The sequence below is a fragment of the Cyprinodon tularosa genome, unplaced genomic scaffold (assembly GCF_016077235.1).
Source record: "Cyprinodon tularosa strain WSP-4 unplaced genomic scaffold, ASM1607723v1 ctg659, whole genome shotgun sequence".
Lineage (NCBI taxonomy): Eukaryota > Metazoa > Chordata > Actinopteri > Cyprinodontiformes > Cyprinodontidae > Cyprinodon > Cyprinodon tularosa.
The window spans coordinates 143,105-161,523 of record NW_024039406.1 but is presented as its reverse complement, the minus strand read 5'-3'; the positions used below and the strand labels follow the sequence as shown (position 1 = coordinate 161,523).

Here is an 18,419-nt window from a genome sequence, read left to right as displayed (position 1 = left end):
CCATTTAAAAACACCATATCAATCTCTTTTACTAATGAAATATTGCTATATGTCATCGTTATGCTACGAAATCCCCCGAAAATTCACCAAATGTTGCCATATTTTTATATGTTGATATATTGACGCGGTATCGATCTATTTTACTAACAAAATCTCACAAGAATTTGCAAAATATCACGAGAGTTTGTAACAGAACGATGAAATTTCACGAGATTTTGAAAGTAAAATAGATCGATACTGCGTTTTTAAAAATCTATTTGATATCAGCATATGAAAATATATTTGAGTATATTATTTTTCAAAGTGTCAGAAATGGATAACAAAACTGCTATTTGCAATGACTACTTATTTTTGTCCAGCTTTAACATCGGTATCGATATCGGTTATCGGCTACATGAGTTTTAAAATATCGACATATCGGATATCGGCGAAAATCCCAATATCGTGCATCCCTAATAAAAACAGCTGTTTTTTCTTCTCTGAAGCTGGTTGGAAAATTTCCAAAAACTGTCTTAATGACTCATGTTTGGACATTTAACCAGTTAACCATCAGCTCTCCTGTCTGTGGGGCCTTCTAATATTCAACGTTTTCCTGCGATAATAAGACTCCTCTCCACCAATACAGCGGTTTTATATTTCAGGCTGAACCCAGCAGGCGTTAAAGACCACAAGCTGATTTAATTTATCCTTTTTCAGGTGTTTTAAAAATGTTTTTGGTGATTTAGTTGTGGCCTGCCTTACATCTGAGATCTTTATTGGTTTAAAAAATGTCGAAAAGCATCTTTTTATTTCCAATAAAAGTCACTGAAGTTCAAGATGAATGACTCTGTTTTAAGGCTCCATCGTTACACAGCAGCAGATCTTTATTCCACCCCCCCCTCTTAGAAATACAATAAAACTTCTGTCTCCTGTTTTCTATAAAAGCTTTTTTTTATTGTTCTGGGTGCTCTCTGTTATTTCTGTGTGCTTTTATAATCTCCTCCAGCTTTTATAAATCAGTAATACTGAATCAGATTATGGAGCGAAACCGAATAGGAAAACCTCCTGGCAAAGGCTTTCTAAACCAAATAGCTTTTGCTGCTCCGAGCCTCGATGCTCCGTCATTCCCGACACACTTGGAGGAGAAATTATTTTCCTCTTGGGAGCGGAGGCCTGATGGTCGACAGCAAATAGGTCAGATGTTCAGAAAAAAATACGTGAGCTTAATCGCAGATTTTTACCGCTCCAAAGAATCCAGGACAAACTCTTCAGCCACACAGGCGGATAAATCTGCATGTGAGCCTTGGCATGCATGTGACGGACTGGGAGGGATTGATGGATGCAGGTTTTACATGTTTATTTGGAGTTCAATCTGTCAGATGACTGGATGCTCCAGATTCACAGGAACTTATCCTACTTAAATCCTCGTATCTTGACCTTTGACCTGCAGCATTGTAGTGGGGCTGTACCTAAATGTGATCCTGTGTGTATCTTTACAAACCACAGCTGTTGTTCTTTAAAGTCTCAAACATGGATCCCTGCATAGAGATCCAGGAGAACTTGATCACCTACTGAGTTAAGTTTACATTTAGAAAAAAATAAACTCAGGAATTAACTATAAGTTAATGCTGATTATAACACTAAGTAAAAATCACTTTGGTAAACTAGTTTAATTTAGAATTTACTGCATTTTATTATTAGACTAAGAGATTTCATTTTGTCATTGTTGTTCTGATTGCTTCCCTATGGAAGCCAATTTATGCCACCTGAAAACATAAAAAAAAAAGACAAATGCTGCCATAATTAGGTGAAATAAAACCATAATCCCATAATCATGAATTTTAATGCCAAAAAATATGTCTGACCATCTGTCCATGTTTTACTATGAAATGGCAGAAATAGGCTTCCATAGTTTATTGCAGTTTCTGGTTCAACTGTTATCTTTTTCTTATTTTTTAGCCCTCGAAGCCCTCGTCTCTACAATGACATTTATAATATTTCAATATAAATAACTGACCTTAATGGTAACAGACGGACACTCTCAGCTTTATGTGTTTTTTTTTTTTTTTTATTAAAGGTAATATTTCTAAATTGTTATGGTATGCTACACGTATAAGGTACTATACGTGTAGAAAAAAGATAATGGAGTTGTTTTCTTTTTGTTCTAAACTTAAATACTCTTATTCTATTGGCAGTATGTTTACTTTTCTGCTCAAATCAAGGAAAAACAAAACTTTTTAAAAAAAAAATCACTTACCTGTATTCATTTTATACAGTGTAGGGACACTTAATTGCAAAAATCAAAGCTTAAGTGAGTCATTTATATAGAGGCCCTGAAATAACATTTTCCTAAAGGCCATATTGAGGCCTTTAGGAGTCACTTTTTCTCTTCTGGTCTCTTCTGGCCTTTCTTCTGGTCCTTTTAATTTGTGTCTTTTTTTTTTTTTTTTTTTGCAGAATTGATGGACTGAATGAATAAAAATAATATTTTACACAATCCAGTATAATTTACCACATGTAAACATCACAGTATGTATAATTGATACCATATATGTATAATTTAGTGTTATGCCTGAAACTAGTTATAGAGAATTTAAAACTATTCAGTCACATCCCTTCACCTTCCTTTAGTTCTTAACATCAACAATCTTTCTGGTTTCTATTCAATCTTTCAATCCATGCTGCTTCAGATGTTTAATTAAGGAAATTAATTAGTTTATGTTCATATAAATATTCACATTTACACCTTCCTATATGCATACATCATGTTTATTTTTTTTATTATGAAAAACAAGATTCAAAAATAATGAAATAGCTGTCAGGATGTGGTGTTTGATTGAGGACCCAGATGCAGAGACAAGTAGGCAGAGGTGAATTTAAGTGGGTTTAATAAGGTTCACAAGAACTTTGGCAGGAATGAAAAAAATCCAACAAAATAACAAACGAACCAGAACCAAGGGGACATCAGGGGAAAACCAAACTCTAGGAGCCAGGGAGAGACGAGGTAAGCAGACAGACGATTGACGAGGATCCAGTAAACAGGAACTGAAGAGGGAGGCTTTTAAAGGGGACAGAGACAAAGAGAGGGCTAACGAGGGGATTGAAAACAGGTGAGGGCAGAACAGAAAACAGAGCAAGAGAAAGAGGACACAAGAGGGCAGCAGAGGACGAAAAATGGAAAACCAAGAAAACAGGAACTAACAAACCAAGACTGTGACAATAGCCCTGCAAAAGCTGATCTAAAAAATGGTAAAAATATTTCTAAATCAGTGTTTGTCCTGAATTTTAGCAGGTAGAGAAGAACATTTACTAATGGATTGTTTTCCCTTAAGTAATAAGGGAAAACAATAATTAGATATTAGCACCTAAAGTGAGATAATGGAGTTTTCTTTTCTTATTTTAAATGCAAACAATCATATTCCATTGCAAAACGTTCCTTTTCTGCTCAGTACTAAATAAAACACACTTAGATTTCAGTTTTTGTTGCAAAATTGAATCAGTCGGTTTAAAATGTTTTCATACCACAGAAATTGATACTTAAAAGTAAAAAATGTCTTAAAATTAGTGCGTTTACCCTGAATTAGCACAGTTATATTAGATGATCTGCCAATAGAATTAACTGTTACTAAAGCATTTATTTGAGATATATATATTTATTTTAGGTGTAAAATCAATGCAGTAAAATACGATTAAGGGTTCAGTTTTAATAAATGTTATAAAAATATTGTCACACAGAGAGTGCCATGATGTTTAGGTCCAAAAGTCGTTGAGAGGATTTTATAGCCTTAAAATATGATCATAGATATTTAAAATTGAAATAAGGTAATATTATTATTATTTTAAACAGAAATCCTCTAAATTTATTGAAAACGTCTAACTTACTTGCTCAACAAAAAGAAAATTAGACTTGTTTAAATAAAAATAGATTAAAAAAAATTCCAGGAACTTGAGATAAATGGTGCAAAATGTTTTTTATTACTGCAAAAATTGATCTAAAACTAATCAAAAAGTTCCGAAAGTCGGCGTATTTGACCTTAATTTGATCATAAAAAATAAGATGATCTACCAATAAAATAAGTATCTTTGTCCTTAAAAAAAAAATCGTTGATTAACACACTTAAACTTTGAACATTTTGTTTAAAAACTTTCTTGAAATGGGTGCAATTTTTCCTAAATTCAGCCCATAAGAAAAATAATTAACCATTTAAAATAGATATATATGTTTAAATTAAAGAAAAAAATCAGCTCCATTGTATTATTTAAAGAGTATATCTAATTATCTGTGTTTCAGGGCAGATATATTATATCTCTGCTCAAATTAGTGTCAAAGTTCACTGAGCTGAAGTATTTTCTGCTTCCTTTTTGTCATGTTGGAAAGAAAACACTGGAATAAACCAAACCCTTTTGAATGAAGTTAAAGCTTGAAAAGTTTTGATTTTGAACCATAAAGTTGAAGCTAAATGAAGAATCAAAGCCAGATGATTAAACCAGAGCTGAGATGTGAATGAAGATGAGGGGATGAATGGATGACGGCCTCCAGATGATGGCTGCAGGCAGACATCCATGCAGCGGTGCTGCTGGACCACAACAGATGCTTTAATCCTCTAGTTTTCTCCGCATTTCATATTTTCTCCACCCGCTGTGTTGGATTACAGCTGCCATCCAATCGGCTTTGGGCCCACTCTGCAGCCATGATGGGAGATGAATGGCAGGCAGGTCGGTGGGGGGGGGGATGACGCTCCATGTGGACGTGTGCGGCTCACGGGACTGAATAGAACCACAGCGACTCGTTTGCTTCAGATCAGAGGAAACCAGGCTGAGGATGATGGTTCTGATGGGATGTCTGACCAGAACTGGACCTGTTTGCTTCAAACGCATCCAGATGAGACTTTTCTGGAGTCTCCCCAGGTTGTAATCCTTCGCTGGAGGAGGGTTAGAGTTGGGTTGGTCTATTTCTGTGCGTTCTGAAACGTTGGTGGTTCTGAGACCAGAATAGAACCCTATTTGGACCAATTAAGCTCCTCTTGTGTTTTGTGTCGAGCTCAGCTTCTTGTTCCTTCACTTTCATGCTTACTTTGCTGTTTGTCTCACTTTTAATTGTAAGCAGGTCTCATTTTTTAGTTTTTTATGGTTCTGCTGAGCATGGAAAACAAGTTTTATTTAGATTTTTGTCATGAAAGGATTTTAGATTTATGGTTCCTGCTGAAACTATCTCTGTTTTTAGTGGCAGTGGCTGAAACAGAACGTCTGCAGACTTTAATGACTCTGTCTCTACATGTGTCTGTGCAGGCCAGTGCTTCCTGTGCATGGTGGACGTGGTGCCGGTGAAGAACGAGGATGGCCTGGTGATCATGTTCATCCTGAACTTTGAGGTCATGACTGAAGAAGTGCTGAAGGACCACAAACGGGAGCTGAATCACCGCCTGCCCACCTGGCTTGTTACAGGTAACTATAGGGAACATAGAATGTTAATTTTTCAGCACCAGGTGTGTCTTTTTCTAAGCATTGATGTTGAAGGCGTTGTGATAAAAGAGCATTCACATGAGCTCACCTCGCATTCAGCAGACATTTATTTATTTAAAATAATCTTTCTTTCAGATTATGTTCAGGGCTGAAAGCTCAATCCCATCAATGTTTCTGTCCCACATCTGATCCACCTCCAGTTTTTAATCCACTCATCCCACAGCAGGTCGGCAGACAGTTTTATTCTCTGTTTTCCCGTCTCTCTCTAAGGTCGTCCTCGAGGTTTCAAGCTGCGTCTCCCTCATCTGCGCTCGCTGTCCAACAGTAAAGCGTCGCTGGAGGACGCAGAGGCCGCTCACATCCCCACGGCGATGCCGCTGCATCCGGACCTCAGTCCGGAGTCCTTGGGTCTGAGCGAGTTCCTGCCGCTGCCGCCTTTAGCGCCACAACACCAGGAGCAGCTGAGTGGAAGCAGGTGGGTGCCATAGAGAGGCTGACCACAGATCAGAGCTTCAATCAGGGATGTTCCTTCATCTCTCTGTTCTTCTGTCGTAGGTCGGCTCTTCAGAACTGGCCAGAGGATCATCAGGAGGACCAGCGAACGCTCATCTGCTCAGAGACTCCCATCCCTCGAATACCCCCCATGGTGGGGCCCCTCAACCAGTCGACCCCCTGCGTGGTGCCGCGCCACCACCTCAGCCTCAACCCGGACGCCTCGTGCTCCAACTGCACCCTGACTCGCAGCCGCTCGCGGGAAAGCTTCCACAGCATGAGGCGAGCGTCCTCCGTGGACGAGATCGAGGCCCTGAGGCCCGAGTGGGACCGGAAGAACCGCAGGGCTAGCGTCCGGCCAGCCAGCAGCAGCACCGGTGAGTGCGGAGGGGGAGAGCAGCGTCTGGTCGCCTTTTATCCGTCTACAGAGGGTATGTTTTCCTTTATGGATTCAAAAAATACATAAACCTGATATTAAACTTATTAATTGACAAATGTTTTCAGAGCAACTTAATAGTAAATTCATTTTTTTATTTTATTTTAAGAGTAATTTTTAGGGATGCAGGATATAATCGGCCCCCTATCGGTATCGGACTTAAAACTGAATATCGGACATCGGCCACCCCACCGATATTTAACCCGATATTTGATCAGCTTCTGAGTTTCTAAAGTCTAAAAAAAATATACTACTTCTTCTTCTTCCTCAAAAACTTCTTTTTTACAGACTTAAAAACTTCTAAAGACGAGGGAAAAAATATTGATCCATTAAAATATCCCAATATCTTCATATGCTGATATATTGCCATTTAAAAACACCATATCAATCTCTTTTACTAATGAAATATTGCTATATGTCATCGTTATGCTACGAAATCCCCCGAAAATTCATGAAATGTTGATATATTGACGCGGTATCGATCTATTTTACTAACAAAATCTCACAAGAATTTGCGAAATATCACGAGAGTTTGTAACAGAACGATGAAATTTCACGAGATTTTGAAAGTCAAATAGATCGATACCGCGTTTTTAAAAATCAATTTGATATCAGCATATGAAAATATATTTGAGTATATTATTTTTCAAAGTGTCAGAAATGGATAACAAAACTGCTATTTTCAATGACTATTTATTTTTGTTCAGCTTTAACATCAGTATCGATATCGGTTATCGGCTACATGAGTTTTAAAATATCGGCATATCGGCCAAAATCCCAATAATGTGCATCCCTAGTCATTTTATTTTTTCTCTCATATTTTATTCTTTTGAGTTTTTTTTTTTTATATAAATGCTTAGCAGATCGTATGAGTTAAATTTTTTGCTAAATTTTTGTCATGTTATAATTTCTAAACCTTAATTTTTTAATCTTTCTCTGATCCATCCATCCATTATCTGACACGCTTGTCCCAAATGGGGTCACGAGGGGTACTGGTGCCTATCTCCAGCAGTCAATGGGTGAGAGGCGGGGTCCACCCTGGACAGATCGCCAGTCCATCGCAGGGCAACACAGAGACAAACAGGACATGCAACCATTCACACACACACCTTTAGATTTAGAGAAGCCATTTAACCTAACAGTCATGTTTTTAGACTGTGGGAGGAAGGCGGAGTACCCGGAGAGAACACATGCATGCTCAGGGAGAACATGCAAACTCCATGCAGAAAAACTCCGGGTCAATATCATCTGATGAACATATACAGCACTTGCTTTTTTTATCTATGCATTCAATTTTGATAGCTGGGAAAAATATCAACAAAGGTTTTCAGAGCAACTTAATAGTAACTTAATTTTTATTTTTTATTTTAAGAGTAATTTTATTTTTTCTGTCATATTTTATTCTTTTGAGTTAATTTTTTTTATACATATGATTAGCAGATTGTATGGGGTTAATTTTTTTGCTAAATTTTTGTCATGTTGTAATTTTCAAACCTTAGTTTTTATATCTTTCTCTGATTTGAAATTTTATTTTGTTTCTTTTTCACATTTATTTATTTTTTCCTGATTTAAAATTGATATATTTTTTTAAATATTTGTTTATTTTAATTGTAATTTTTTTTTTCCTGATTATGCATTTATTCTATTTTTCAAGCTTCTCTTTTTCAGATTGAATTTCTCATAGTGCATTCCTTTCACTTTACGTTTTAGGCAAGGCAAGGCAAATTTATGTGTATAGCACAATTCAGTACAAAGTCAATGCAAAGTGCTTTACATGATTAAAATACAGGAAGATAAAACAGAATCAAAGCAAGTACACTACAAAAAATCTAAACCTAGATAAGTCATTTTTTTTCTTAAAATAAGTTCCTTTGGTATTGAATTGATGAGGCAAAAGAGACATTTTGCCAATGGAACAAGACAATTTACACATAAAATAAGAAATCATAATTGAATTGTCTTATTTCAAGTACATATTATCTAATTATCTTACTGTAGGAGTAAAATTACTCATTACATTGGCAAACTGTCTCATTTACCTACTCAAATTAAGGGTAAATACACCTAATTTAAGACATTTTTACTTAATTCTAGAACGTTTTTGCAGTGTAGGAAAAAAAGATAAAATAAAAAATGCTGTAGTCACATTTTCTTTACTTAAAGTCAAACACAGACACTAACTTTGCACATTGATCAATAAAAATACTGCTGCTAACGACCACATAGAGCAGACCTATAGATACGCATCTTTGCTCCTAACTCCAGGGTAATTCCCATGTCCAAAGGTGATATCTATATTAAAAAAAAGATTAATAAAATATGAAAAAAATAATTTTGAAAATAAAATGTGAGGAAAAAAGGGAAGTTACTCTCGAAAGCTTATTTGATGAAGAAGTTTTTACAAATTAATGTACAATAATGAAACAAAGTTCTCTCCATATAATATCCTAACTGGGTGTGTCTCTTTCCAGGCGCAGTAAACAGCAAGTCTAACATCCTGAACTCCACCTCGGACTCGGACCTGATGCGCTACCGCACCATATCCAAGATCCCCCAAATCACCCTCAACTTTGTGGATTTCAAGCCGGACCCCCTCATCGCCCTGCCCCCTGGAGAGATGGACATCATAGCGCCGTGCAAGCTGATCGACAGGACGCACAACGTCACCGAGAAGGTCACACAGGTAGGACGGCTTCCATGAGGGAGGAGGTGGAGCTTTGCTGGTTTCTATCTTTGATCTGTTTCCTCTGCTGCGGTTTATGTAACTCGGAAGGTAAAGGTGTCAGTAGCTGTGAAGTTTGCATGGATGCAAATCTACGATCTCTTTATGTGTTTCGCTCCAGTCAGTTGAGTGAGCAGAGAACACCTACTGACTTTCATCAGACTGGGATTGCTTGAACATTGATAAGAGGATTACTCTGCATCTCAGCAGAACTAAGCTTTTTACTGCCTGGTTCTGTTGTGCAGTAAAAACATCAGCATATAAAAACTGACCTCAGCATGTTCAGGAAAAGATGTTTGATTCGATCAGCAAACCGATCACCGACAAAATTTATTGGTAATGATAAATTATACAAATATATGATTAGCAGGTTTTTAAATCTTTCTTTGATTTGAAATTTAATTTTGTTAATTTTGTTAATCATGGTTACTGATAGATCCTTTGGACCTATTTTATTTTTTTCTTTACAAATTCTGTTTTATTAACTGTTTAAAAACATGGCATAAGTGGTATTGAGATAGGATCCCAGTTTTCATCTGCTGAATGTTTTCTTCCAAAACAAATGTAAAAAAAAATACTCTACTTTTTACAGCTAATTTGAACAGTTTTTCTTTAATTCTAATTCAGATTTTATAGAAAACTGTAATTTCAACTTAAATTAAGTTAAAAAAATAAGTAAAATTCCTAAATTCTGAATGTATACACTGGAAAAATTATCAAGAAATAAGTAAACTTTTCTTAAATTAAGTGTATTTACCCCTAATTTGAGTAGGTAAATGAGATAGTTTGCCAATGGAATGAGTATTTTTACTCTTAAAATAAGATATTTAGATAAAATGCACTTGAAATAAGACAAGGCAATTGCATTGTCTTATTTTAAGTGTAAATTGTCTTGTTCCATTGGCAAAATGTCTCTTTTACCTCTTCAACCCAAGAACAAATGCACTTATCTTAAGAAAAAATAACTTATCTAGATTTGGATTTTTTCCAGTATTGACCTATTAAGACATTTAGAATTTTAATGAAACCTAATTGAATAGAAATTTCACTTCATGCAGCTATCTTAATTTATTTGAATCCCTTGGCCTATTTTTCATTTCATGCTTTTCCGTGGCCCCATGAAAACACGCTGGCCCCCTCCTGGCCCCCCTGGTACATTTGGTCTAGAACCGCCACTGTGTACAGACTCCTGTTTGTTTCATCACACTGTCTTCCTCTCAGAGCGGTTTGGACGGATTGATGCGTTCTGTCAGATTCAGTTCACCGTTTTTTTACTGGTTCCTGTGTTTGTTTATTGGTGGGACCTTCTTTGGATTACCCAAAGATTTTCTTTCTCTTCTTTTAAACGTCTATCTCGACATTTGAAATGATCTTTAAAGTGTTATTTATTTTTCTTTCTATCCAGAATCTTCTTTTATTTTATGTTTTTCTAAATGGGTCGTTTGATTGATTCAGGTCATCAGTGTCTGACCCTCAATCTTTCAGTCCTGAAACACCAACCAGTTAACTGTTTAAAGGTGTTTTCACCCTTAAATCAGACTTTTTCTTGTTAAAACATGTATATTGGTGTCAGGCTTTGATTAAAATCTGGGGAATGATTTGTTTTTTCATGACACAAGAGTTTGAGTTCTCTATTGGCGTTAATATAGGAAGGATGCTAACGTTAGCTCCACTTCCTATCATCGCTCCCGTCTCTATTCCTCTAAAAATTGTCGATTTCAAAAATCAAGGACTTATATTCCTTATTTGGCTATTTTATTTTGTTGTAAAATATTTTTTGTCTGCCAAAGGGGTTTTATAAATAACCTTTCCTCACTTACTTTGTTATTTTCTGCCAATAAGGATTGTTTTCATTTACTGTCTCCTGGTGTACACTGTTAGCCTGACGTAGTCCTACTCAATTCTAGTCAGAATATGAGTCTGATGCTGCTCCATAGAGCTGTGATTATGGGGCGTGTTTTGAACGAACCAGGAAAAAAAATGCCTCTGCACTCAATTGGATAGACCTACATCCAATAAGAGCAACGGAGTGCGTGACGTATGTTAACCGGCGCATTTTTGTTGTGAACAAAATTCAAAGCGTGCAGTTGCACGCCTAGAATAAGAAGATGAGCCTTGATCACGTTTCTCTGTTCCTCTTTTAAAATTAATTTGCTGTCGATATCTTCTAGAACAGACCTAATAGCAGAATCTACTCACCTCAACTCTCCAGCGGCAGCCATTGTTGTTGTCACCCAAGCGCGCTTTGGTCACGTGGTTGATTACGTTACAGATGGAGCTTGGCCATTTAAGGCTTTATATGTGAGAGGAGGATTTTAAATTCTATTCTGGATTTAAGAGGAAGCCAATGAAGAGAAGCCAGGATAGGAGAGATGTGATCTCTCTTTTTCATTTTCATCAGAACTCTGGCTGCAGCATTTTGGATCAGCTGAAGGCTTTTAACTACAACTCAATTTAGGTGGGTTTAATGAGGTTTACAGGAACTGAGGCAGGAATCAAAAAATTCCAACAGAAATAACAAACGAACCAGAACCAAGGAGACATCAGGGGAAAACCAAACAAAGAGAGGGCTAACGAGAGGATTGAAAACAGGTGAGGACAGAGCAGAAAACAGAGCTAGGGAAAGAGGACACAAGGGGGCAGCAGAGGACAACAAATGGAAAACCAAGACTGTGACAATTGGTTAATGTTTTTTTAATACAGTAAACATTATACTGTAGTTTAATCTATTCTACATATAGTAATTAATGAAAACTACTAGCTTTTTAAGTTTTATAACAACAACAAAAAAGTAATCAATTATTATAACCACTAGGGATGTAAATCACATCCATCATGGCGATTCGATTCAGTATCGATTTCTAAACTCTTACTTTACTAAACTCGCCCCCACTTCCTCGCCGCCTCGGCCGTATCTAGACCCACAGCGTGTAGCACAGACCACGCTTCAATATTGAGCATAATTTTAAAATGTCTGCGTCAAGCTCACTGCAACACACTGCTGTAAGAGTATAACCAGGAAGCGCGGTAGGAGGGCAAAATAGGTTTAGCGCCACCGCAGCACGGGAGGGAGAATTACGCCCAGGAGCAAATGGATAAAAATAGACCGGAGGAAAAAAAAAAAACATGAATCGATTCTCTTGCGGACGTATCGATACATCGGATCGTCGGCTGTTGGATCGAGGCATCAATACAAAACGATTATTATTGACACCCCTAATAACCACTACAGTATGTAGATCAGTTATTCAGTACCTGAGTAGTCTTTTTCCCAAAAACTTTTTTACTCTTATTTAAGTAATTTCTTTAAAGTTAAATTTTTTTACTTGAGTAAAAATATGATAAAGTAGGGCTACGTTTATTTAAGTACAATATTATTTAGTAGAATTAATATTAGTACTAAAGGGAGATGTAAACAATGAATTGTTCTGAGTGTAATTCAGACTTTCTATGCCTTCCAGGGTTAATGGTGGATCACTAAATGCAATCATGCCCCACAGCATGTGAGGTTCAGCTGGCAAGGTTAAAACACAACCCTCTATATGTGTGTGTGTGTGTGTGTGTGTGTGTGTGTGTGTGTGTGTGTGTGTGTGTGTGTGTGTGTGTGTGTGTGTGTGTGTGTGTGTGTGTGTGTGTGTGTGTGTGTGTGTGTGCATACATGTGCATTAACTGATGCTGTGTACTGTAGTTGTTATATAGTGCAGATGGGAGGAAGCAGCACCAGCTGTGTCTCCAAATGGTCTTCTATTTATAGCCGACTAATGGGAAGAATGGAGGAAAACTATAAAGAAGTCAAAGCTTTGTTATATCTGTAGATATAAAACCACTAATTCTTCTCCTTTCATTAATCAACATATTAACCCCAAACACATCCAGCGACCCAAAATAAAACCATTTTCTCTCTTGATTAGATCCGTTTTCTGCCTGTTTTCACTTTTTAAACTGCTCTTCATTTTTTTTTTTATCATAAGCTTATTTTCTTAATAATTTCGGTTCCAAAAGTTCGGTTTTCACGATTATTGTGAGGTGGTATCAGAAATATATGGAGTGCACCAGTCTATAATCCGAATCAGAAATACTTTAATAATCCCAGAGGGAAATTACTTTTGTTACACGCTCCAGTCACAGTTTTATATAATATATACACACATCCAACTACACAAAATAATAAAGATAAAAAATAAGAATAAAAAGAGATAAAATATATATAGCTCTTCAATTGAAATGAAATGCATACATGCCCCTTTAAGTAAATAAAATGTACCATTGAATAAGTAGATGTAAGATTTGCTTATTTATGTAATTTATGATGTGAATATTAAATATTAAACCAAATTTTTAGATGCACCAACTATTTAAATATCTAAAAAACATTCAAAATAATAATTTAAATGTAATAAATGTGTTAATTTAAATAAGTGCATTTAAATATGTTTAAAAGTATCCATATGAAAATAAGTAAAATAATAATATATACATATATTTAGGTGGTGATTTTTCTGTTGGTTTGTTTTTTGGGAGCCCTTGGTCCTCCTGCATTACCGCTTCCACCCTGAAGAGGGTAGCACCGCTGTGTCGAGTAGAAAGAGAGCTGACCGGCCCCAGCAATCCCTCATCAAAGCTGTGAAAATGGTGTTGTGGTGCAAACAAGGTTGAATAATTTACATGTTTCATAAACCATGTGAGGGAGGACAGGAACACGTGCAGATTTTCTGTCTCATTGGAATGACTCCTGGCGCTGTCCCCCCCCCCTCTCATCTGAACGTGGAGTTTGTTTGCCTCCTGTGAGTCTTCGTGACCGAGCCTTGTGCTCTCAGTCTGCCTCCTAAGTGCCGACTTATGTTTCTGCGCTGGGAGGAAATTGCTGGAATGTAGAAGGAACATCTGCCTTTAAATGGGATTGTTTATGCAAAGAAGGCATCTGCAGCGTGTGCTGCCTTTACCTTAACAAACCCCACTGACTTCAGCTGGGTTTGGTGAGGTAAAGGATAGATTAGCCTGGGATTATCACATGCTCCCCACATGAAAAATGCACAGCTTGGTAAAGTCTCTTCTAACATCAGCACTCAGAGCTGGAGGCTGTCTCCTCACTCAGACGGTCTGTTCTGGACCTAATGAAGAGATGGATGGCGCACTCCGCACCCAGCCGCAGACCAGGAGTTCATATTTATTAAATTCTCCCAAGTTTTCAAAAGACATAATGCATTTGACTGTTGGGCTTGTTAGTTTGAGGGTGGATGCATCCTTAGCCGAGTGATTTTAGGATTAAGGAGGCTTTGTGCTTTGCAGGATAGACATGGAAAACACTTCACTCCTCTGATTCAATCAGTTTAGTTTTACTGAATGTGAAACAACGATTTTATTATTATCTTTAAATACTACATTGATCAATTACTCTTGTTGATCAGTAGCAAATGTCAAACAGAGAGCATATGTGGACCTTTGTTAGAGCTTCAGCGTTAATTTACCACTCCAGGCCACTGTTGCAAATCTGCAACATCCCAGAATTCATTGCATGTGAAGGTCTCTCTCTCAAAAACAGGTCTGAATTGTATATTACTACCCCATATGATCATTTTCTCCAAATTTCATATTTTTCCTGCAACTACAACTTAATTTGAGCCAGAGAGGGTTAAGGGTCTTGCTCAGGGAGCCAGAATGCAGGCTGAGGGGATCTGAACCTGGTTCTTGCAACCTTCTCAAAGCACAAGCCAACTGCTCTAACCACTAGACCACCGACTTCTCTTTGGACTCTTTGCAATGTCGTCACAATTCTGCAAAAAATGCTAAAAAAAAATTTGCCAACATATTTAAACACAAAGACGTTGCTTAGCCCGGGGGGGGGGGGGAGCAGAGTAAAGCCTGGCCGCCCTCCAGGATTATAATACGCCGGGGGAAACCCTGCATCCTCGTTAAAAGATGAAACTCTCCGCTTCTTTTTGACAACCATCAGAGGCAATTTCCACATCTATGAAAAGTCTCTGCAAAAATAAACTGAGCATAACTTTTAAAAACATTTAAAAAGTGATTGTTTGAAATTCTGCTAGTTGTAGTTGATTGACAGCTCTGTCTCAGACTGATAATCTGTGATACCAGGCATTTTCTATCTCTTCAAACTGTAAAATCCTTGCAACAAACTAAATTGTAATAAAACTAAAATGCTTTCTTTAAACCAAACTTCGATGTTACTCTTATATTTGGTGAATTTGATGTGGTTTAGCATCTAAGTGGGCCGGTGTAGATGGAAACATTCCAGGGCCGAAAATCGTTCCCAGTCCGAGCCCGACGGCAGACCCCCCTTTTGCTCACTTCCTGGGTCTTTTGGGGAGCGATAAAGCGAGATGTTCTTTCTTCCTTGTCGGTTGGTACACTCATATGTTGAGAATGAAATTACTGTACTTTTGTTGGTGTTTTCAAGGGAATATTGAGGAAAACTGCAATAGCAGCTGGTTTTGCTCTGTTTGCTTGGTTAGTGTCATCATCCAAGGAGAAGTCGGTGGTCTAGTGGTTAGAGCAGTGGGCTTGTGCTTTGAGAAGGTTGCAAGAACCTGGTTCAGATCCCCGCAGCCTGCACTCTGGCTCCCTGAGCAAGACCCTTAATCCTCTCAGGCTGACATTAAGTTGCAGTTGCAGGAAAAATCTGATATTTGGAGTAAATGATCATATGGGGTAGTAATATACAATTCTGACTTTTTTTTGAGAGAGAGACCTTCACATGCAATGAATTCTGGGAATGTTGTAGATTTGCAACAGTGGCCCGGAGTGGTAAATTATCACTGAAGACTGAATCTGATATGAACGTTAACTGTTTGAATGTCACAAACAAAAAATTAACAAAACAAAATTCGAAAAAAAAAAATTTCTCACAGAATTAGAGACAACTTTTTCACAAACTTTTTCTCCACCGACGTCTCAAAACCTCTTGAGAAGGCCGTTTCTGTTAAACTGTTGCTCAATATATAGGCAATTAAAAATCGAGATGAGATGAGATAAAATCTACTAATTGGCATGTGTCATATCTATACACATTCATGATTCATCCTATGTAGTATTGATTTCTAAAAATAATGGAAATTGGTAGTGATACATGAAATTGGTGCTTAGAAAATCTGTTTCATTGAAACCAAGGACTCAGCCATGTTGAAAGTGAGTCAGCAATGCCATCTGGTGATCTGGAGAGAAACTGTTAGTTGCAAATGCACAACTAAGTCCTTCTGTTGTACTTCTGAGTAACAAAAGCTCTTGAAATATGGATGTGCAGTGATTAGCTAGTGGTATTTAGCTGTTGCAAATCTGCAACATCTGCCTGGAGAGGGTTAACCCCACACTGTTCCCCAAGAGGAAGGGTTAAATGCAGAGGTAAATTTCAAGTTCAACAATTATTATTATTATTATTAAGTCGCGGGTGACACGGGTTGGATGTTGCCTGGTAGGGGGTCCAGCCCTTTAAAGATCCATCCTCTTTGGAGTTTCTTACAGACGGGTCTTAACTCACATTCTTGAAGATTTCTGGTCCAACCAGTGTCCAAAACTCATCCATCTATGACACAACAACCTCTATAATCAAAGCTGCTTCCTGCTGTCTAATGGATGCAAGCTCTGCACTGGTGTTAGCATGTTTTGGTTGTGCGGTCCATAGAAAGAGGCATTTCTGATTTTTTCCCTGCCACTGTTAACAGAAGGAGACAACTATTTCCTGTGCATCGACCGCTCTTATCTGAAACGTGGTTTTTACTGCTTCACTTTTGTTTTCATGACTGATCTAAGATAAACTGTTGTTATTATAAGGTGATGAAGCTCTTCACAGTGAAATAACATGCAGATTTGATAGTAACTCAAATATCTAGCAACAACATAAACTGCAGGCACAAAAACTAAAGCAACACGGCTGATAAAAACAACTTTTGTGTCTTTCCAAAACCTTTTGACCATGAATGTAAACCTGCATTAAATCAATCTAGTCATTTTAAGCATTAATTAATAATGTAGGTATAACATTATAAAGGTGGTGTAATTAGGTAGGAAGGATCGAGCACAGTGTGGCTCAGGCTTTATTAAAGTGGTAGCAATGGCCGCTTTGTGTTTTAGATTCAAATCTGATCATTTCTGAAACCCTGTGCATCTGTCACCTTGTCATGATATTAATTAAAAACACTGAAAGGATTTATTGATTCAGTTTTAAAGAGTTGATTCTCTCTAGACTTTTAATGCTTCAGTGAAGCACATAAATTTAACTGAATGGGTCTCAGTAAATGATTTAAAAGCCAATAAATAAACTTGATTTAGTTTCTTAAAGAAGATGCAAGTGAAGGTGATTACTAACCGCATTTTCCTTAAAATGAAAGGAATAAAACAAAACAAAAACATCCAATGGTAAAATGTTGTGAGCGATCTCCTTCTTTAACCTACAACAAAGTTATAATTTTAATAAAAAAAATAAAAAAATAAAAAAAAACGACCAAAAACCCCACAGATGGATTGCACTGCTTCAAGGTAAGATCAGCAGAAAAACTTTAATTAAATCCCAATTTTCTAGTAATATTTTATACTTTCACATATCATGAAGTTAGAAAACAGGTCAGAAATCCAGGTGTGATTTCTTGACATTTTAACAGGGCTTTGCAGACTCTATCTGTAATGATCTTGGTTCTGTTGTTTTTTCTTTAAGTTTTCTGTTTCAAGTTTAGCCAGGTTTTTCATTGATTTCTAGCTTTTTTGGTGTGTCTGGATTCATTTAAGTTGCTTAGGTTTTTCTGTCTGTCCCCTGCTGCCTCCTTGTGTTTTTTTCCCTTGGCTTCCTCGTCAGCTCTAATCACACCTGTTCCCTATCAGCTCATTAGCTCTACCTTTGTTCAGTCAACCATAAATACACTCCCTCTGCAGTCCCTCTTTGCTGGTTCCCCGTCTTACCTTTCTTCACCCTGGCTCCTTGTTGGTTTTTCCCTGATGTCTCCATGGTTTCTGGTTAGTGTTTGATTTTTATGTTGGATTTTTGGATTCCTGTTTTTGTTTAAAATTTTTTAAGTTGGATTTTTGGATTCCTGTTTTTGTTTAACATTTTTTAAGTTGGATTTTTGGATACCTGTTTTTGTTGCCTGATCTTGCAATAAACCCTCCAAGAATTCACCTCTGCCTCCCAGCTTCTGCTTTTGGGTCCAATCTAAAACTTTTAACCAAATCGTGACAGAAGGAACCAGCCAAGCATGGACCCAGCAGAACTCGGCACGGACGCTCTGAGGAGAATCTCTCTCACTCTTGTGAATGCTCTGGACTCCATATCTACTCTCAGTCCACCTTGGAAGAGGGTGAGTGCGGCTGACCAATTAA

General features: G+C 37.3%; 1 protein-coding gene across 1 annotated transcript in view; it reads left to right on the top strand.

Annotated features, from left to right (window-relative positions):
- The window catches only part of LOC119799315 (potassium voltage-gated channel subfamily H member 2-like), a gene marked incomplete at its 3' end in the record, with an annotated part of 341,978 nt that overhangs the window by 183,464 nt on the left and 140,095 nt on the right, over window positions 1–18,419 (top strand). The window contains exons 3-6 of the mRNA XM_038309148.1: window positions 5,269–5,424; window positions 5,713–5,917; window positions 5,998–6,311; window positions 8,842–9,053. Coding sequence (XP_038165076.1) covers window positions 5,269–5,424; window positions 5,713–5,917; window positions 5,998–6,311; window positions 8,842–9,053 — 887 coding nt within the window. The remainder of the gene's footprint in view (window positions 1–5,268; window positions 5,425–5,712; window positions 5,918–5,997; window positions 6,312–8,841; window positions 9,054–18,419) is intronic.